Source organism: Magallana gigas, chromosome 2 (assembly GCF_963853765.1).
Source record: "Magallana gigas chromosome 2, xbMagGiga1.1, whole genome shotgun sequence".
In the NCBI taxonomy this organism is placed as follows: Eukaryota; Metazoa; Mollusca; class Bivalvia; order Ostreida; family Ostreidae; genus Magallana; species Magallana gigas.
In genome coordinates this window covers 27,581,506-27,586,040 of record NC_088854.1, presented here as the reverse complement: position 1 = coordinate 27,586,040, position 4,535 = coordinate 27,581,506, and the positions used below count along the sequence as shown (strand labels likewise).

The 4,535-nt window shown below is 33.7% G+C and overlaps 1 protein-coding gene across 1 annotated transcript; it reads left to right on the top strand.

Annotated features, from left to right (window-relative positions):
• Nucleotides 1-1,048: 1,048 nt before the first annotated feature.
• On the top strand, nucleotides 1,049-3,837 carry LOC105319278 (chitin-binding domain protein cbd-1). The gene is made up of 4 exons (XM_011416751.4): nucleotides 1,049-1,202; nucleotides 1,308-1,470; nucleotides 3,305-3,450; nucleotides 3,663-3,837. The coding sequence occupies exons 1-4, from the start codon at nucleotides 1,151-1,153 to the stop codon at nucleotides 3,746-3,748; spliced, it is 447 nt and encodes a 148-aa protein (XP_011415053.2). The 5' UTR covers nucleotides 1,049-1,150; the 3' UTR covers nucleotides 3,749-3,837.
• Nucleotides 3,838-4,535: the final 698 nt, after the last annotated feature.

The following is a 4,535-nucleotide window of genomic DNA, read 5'->3' as shown; positions in this document are numbered from 1 at the left end:
TGCAACTTAGTAATGTTGACATATAACTTATAAATTGCATTTCAACATATTTATCTTGCATGTAAACATAACTAAGTTGCATGTCAACATATTCATCTCGCTTGTCAACATAAGTAAGTTGCATGTTGACATAAAAAACGTTGCATGTCAGCATATTTATATTGCATGTTAACATAGATAAGTTGCATGTTGACATAAAAAGGTAGCATCTAGCATCTTGGGTGTCACAGGTGGGCGTTATTTGAGATTGTATGAGATTTCGTATAATTCTTATCTGATTGCAATTTTCTTGCATGTCAACATAATTATGTTGCATGTTAACATAATTATCTTGCATGTCAACATATTTATCTTGCATGTCGATATATTTGATAGAAAAATAACTTGCACACAAGGGGCAGAGATATGCCACCATACTATGGTGCATACTTAAGGATAAATATACACTTAATGTATTGAATGACCGAATGAATGTGAATGTATTGTGTTTTTATCCATTTTCATTATTTTTAACCTTGTTAATTACTATTATAGCAACAGGTGTCGATTCTTTTGATGATTTGGGAAACTTTTTTTGGTAGTTAATTTTTTTTTTTGAAGTTATAGGTTTACTGAATGTAAATGTATTGTGTTTAAAACAAGTACTTGTATTTCCGCTTTTCAGAAGTACAATGTTTTTTCCATTTTCATTATCTTTAACCTTGTTGATTACCATAGCAACAGGTGTCGATTTTTTGTTATCTACTATTAATGTTTTAAAACTAACATTTAATTTATTAGTTCGGTTTAACGATAACTTCTAAAGCATCTAAAAACAGTTGCCCTTTGCAACCGATCTAAAACACCATGCTACTTTTCAGATCAATTTATGCAATATACACAAAATTAGTGACTGTGTGTCGAATTCCCTATATACACATTTCGGTTTTTTCATAATTTTTTTGGACAAAGTTTAATATGCAATTGTTTTAGAAAATTAGGGAATTTTTTAATTTTGAAATAGAAGATGAATTCCAGTGAAAGTGCATTCAGCCTAAACAAATGAAGGCTGGCAAAGAAGTTTGGAATAAAGACAGGTCCCTGCCTTAATTTTGAGATAAGACGAGGAATCGAAAGGTTAAGGGCCTAGTTTGCTAAAGTACGGACGAGCATGGACAACTATTTGGTATCGGTCTCTTTAATTCTATCATTCTCTCTGACAGGTAATTTATAATCCTTCGTTCTTTTAGAATTTAAAACCTTACAAAATTAATTTGAAACAAAATATTGTTTGGAATAAGATAAGTGATAATTGCTTCTGATTGTAGTCATTGGGGATACAAGTGTTTGTCATAGTAATGCTGACGGCCATTATGAAATTGGTTGTCGCTCATACGTCATCTGTACCGGGGGAAGGGGAGTGATTCATAACTGTCCCGACCCCCCAGCGCAGGAAACCGTATACAACTCCGCCAAAGGACACTGTGATAAGTAAGTTTTAATGAGAACAAACCAAGCAGTTGCATTTTATACAATGGAATTACTGTATTTTCATTTGTGGATGGGGATTTCATGTTCTCGGAGTTCATGGGTAACCCCCCACCCCAACCCCGCCCCGTTATTCACCAATAAACATTCCCAACGAATTAATAAGTAAAAAAATCTTATTCATTATATATAAACAACAAATCCGCGGAATTACATCATAATGATCGTATAAACAAAATGATAAAAATTGGTCCCAACAAATTTACGGTATATGATCGAACGGCATTGCAACTCAATCGCGTTGACACAACGTTCGGCGACAAAGTACAAAGACCAACTGGAACTAAACTTTATTTCATATCTCTAAAGCTTCCTGGTCGGTCAAGAGTTGACAACCTTTGATAATGAAGAAATAATGTTACCTAGTACACGTTTAAATATAAAGAGTCATATCTCCATATCTCAATCTTTATATACATGTACTTGTGTGTATTTGACTGAACTCAAAAAGAGGTAAAAATCTTACCTAATTTGCTAGGTTTTAAAATAATGTTATAGACAAATAAATAAAAAATAGATACAAAAAGCCCACTGCTTCAAAGTTTGCCGTTTGCTAAGTGGCATTTTTTTTTATAGAAATCAAATTGGTAAATATGTAGAATAACTTCTATATCTACATGTATGTAAAATTGGGTCCCCTCATAAAAAAGAACAAAAAGAAAAAAAAAGAGAAAGAAAAAAAAAAGGAAACAAAACATACTTATCATTGGGGATTACAATTTGAGTAAACTTTAAAAACGTGTTGTAGATTGCTTCAATCTTTTCACAATATACATGTAATGCTTTCCATTTTGTTTGGAATTACTTTTTGGTTCGGGGTGGTAATTGCTTTCCTTTTGGTTTTGACCTCTCTCTGACCCCTAGGGTTACGCTCAAACAAGTACAGAACCTTGTTTTCACCATAGCCATGGTGTTTTAATTTTTACGTTTTTTTTAAAATTTACATTTCTACAATATACCTTTGAATTTACTACAAAATGATTCAAGGGTCTTTTCTAAAGTGTTGATATTTCTTGTTCTGAAAAAGAATATTTTCAAGACCCACGATCCCATTTTTCATCATTTCATAATTGCCTTTCCCTTAGCTGAAAGGAATTCTGGAATCTTAAAGCCCAACGATAAAAGATAGTCGCTCTTCGACAAGAATGGATAGAATTGTCAGAAATTCTGTACAATAAAAGATAGCCACTCTCTGCCAAGTTGGATAGAATTGGAAGAGATTCTGTACAAGATGTCAAATGTGAAAAATTATTGAGGAGGACGACGCTGATAGCCGCTGGATATTTTTTTAATAGAAGAGTTCACCTGAACCAACGGTTCAGGTAAGCGAAATAGGGAAGAAAAATAGATAGAAAACCAGTCAAAACCAGTTAAAGATATCGGCGTTTTATATTTTGGGGTTGTGATAGCTTTAAAGGGGAGACTGGATGCGTACCCATTAGATCTACTTAATTTTTTTTTGGGGGGGGGGGGGGTAGGATTTGATTAACTATTTAGCTATAAAGCTCAATTTAATAAAAAGAAAACCCAGATATTTTACCTTTTACATTTGGGTATATTCTTATATTTTTATATTGAGCTCTTCTTCTAAAGGAGATCAATAAAAGTGGCAACTACTTGTTTTTTTTAATAGCCCTCTTAATGTGAAAAATTTAAAATGGAATATTTGACACTCGATTGATTTGGCGAATTTTGTTATCCATCAAAGCAGCTATATTCAGCATTGTTCTAAAATTACCCGTTACAGAGTAATTATCTATTTTTTTTTATATCAAAGTCCGGACAATGTAGCCCGACCCTGTGGACACTGGCAAGACTGTTCGAAACTTCCAGACAAGCGCTACCCAGACATTTACACCAATTGTACATCCTACTACACCTGTCATGGCGGCACCTTCTTTGGCCACAACTATTGTAACCCTGGCAAGTGATAATCTTCAACAAATAATAGTATCATATTTCAATTATATACCAATAAAAAACTGCTTCAGTATATTATTTGTAACAACCAAGGAATTATTCTAACGCGTTCAGAAGTTCGTTTTTATAGGTTTTTTTTCCACATTCTTGGCATCATATTAATTAAGTTTTTTTTAACCTTTGCGTTCAAAATCGAGATTAACTTTTTTGTACAGGTTTGGTTTTTGATTCGATGCTACAGCTCTGTAACTGGCCACATAACGTAGCGCCACCCTGCGGTACATTTGGGACGAAGAAATAGTCGCAAAGAGGAAAACAGTTTTCCGTAAAAACCGTACAGTGATGTAGCCATGTGCTCTGAAGATATAATTAAAAAAATTTTTTGAAAAATTATGCGTTCAGTTTGTTTTTCACAATTGTCTGTTATGACTGGAAACCCCATGACACCGATATGTAAACTAATTAATAGGCTCTTTAAATGCACTACATGGTAACTTTACAACGTTTCTCTAACGGAATATTAAACAATACACATTCAGCCATACTTTTCGCTAAATACAGCTCATTAAAAATAATAAGAAACCTTGATGACGCCAACTTACCATTAATATGAAAGGAATATTTGGTTTTTGAAGTTTTAAATCAAAGTTTGGTTTCAGTTTAAAAACATTAGTCTTCTTTGTTTGTTTGTTGTATTCCCAGCAAGAGTATTCATGTTTAAACATACAGTTATCTCTGAACACAAATAAATGTTCGCTTCCCTCATACCCCTATGAGCCATGTTAATAAGTAGTACGAGTAATTATATGTGTTTTAAATCAGTACTGCCTGACCGGGAAATATTCGCTCCCGTTTTATTTTCACCTATTTCGCCCTCGTCGTCAGCGGGCTAATTCAAGATTTGGCGATTATAGATGTCTCTAATTACCTCATTGGCGGATCCAGAGGGGGGGGGGGGGTTCCGGGGGTCGGACCCCCCCCCCCCCTTTCTCTGGGACAAATGAATTGTTTTGAAATACTGTATTACCATTGTATTAATTTCATCTACGAAACAAATCTCATTAATTTTTGTATCAAAAATTTTAATC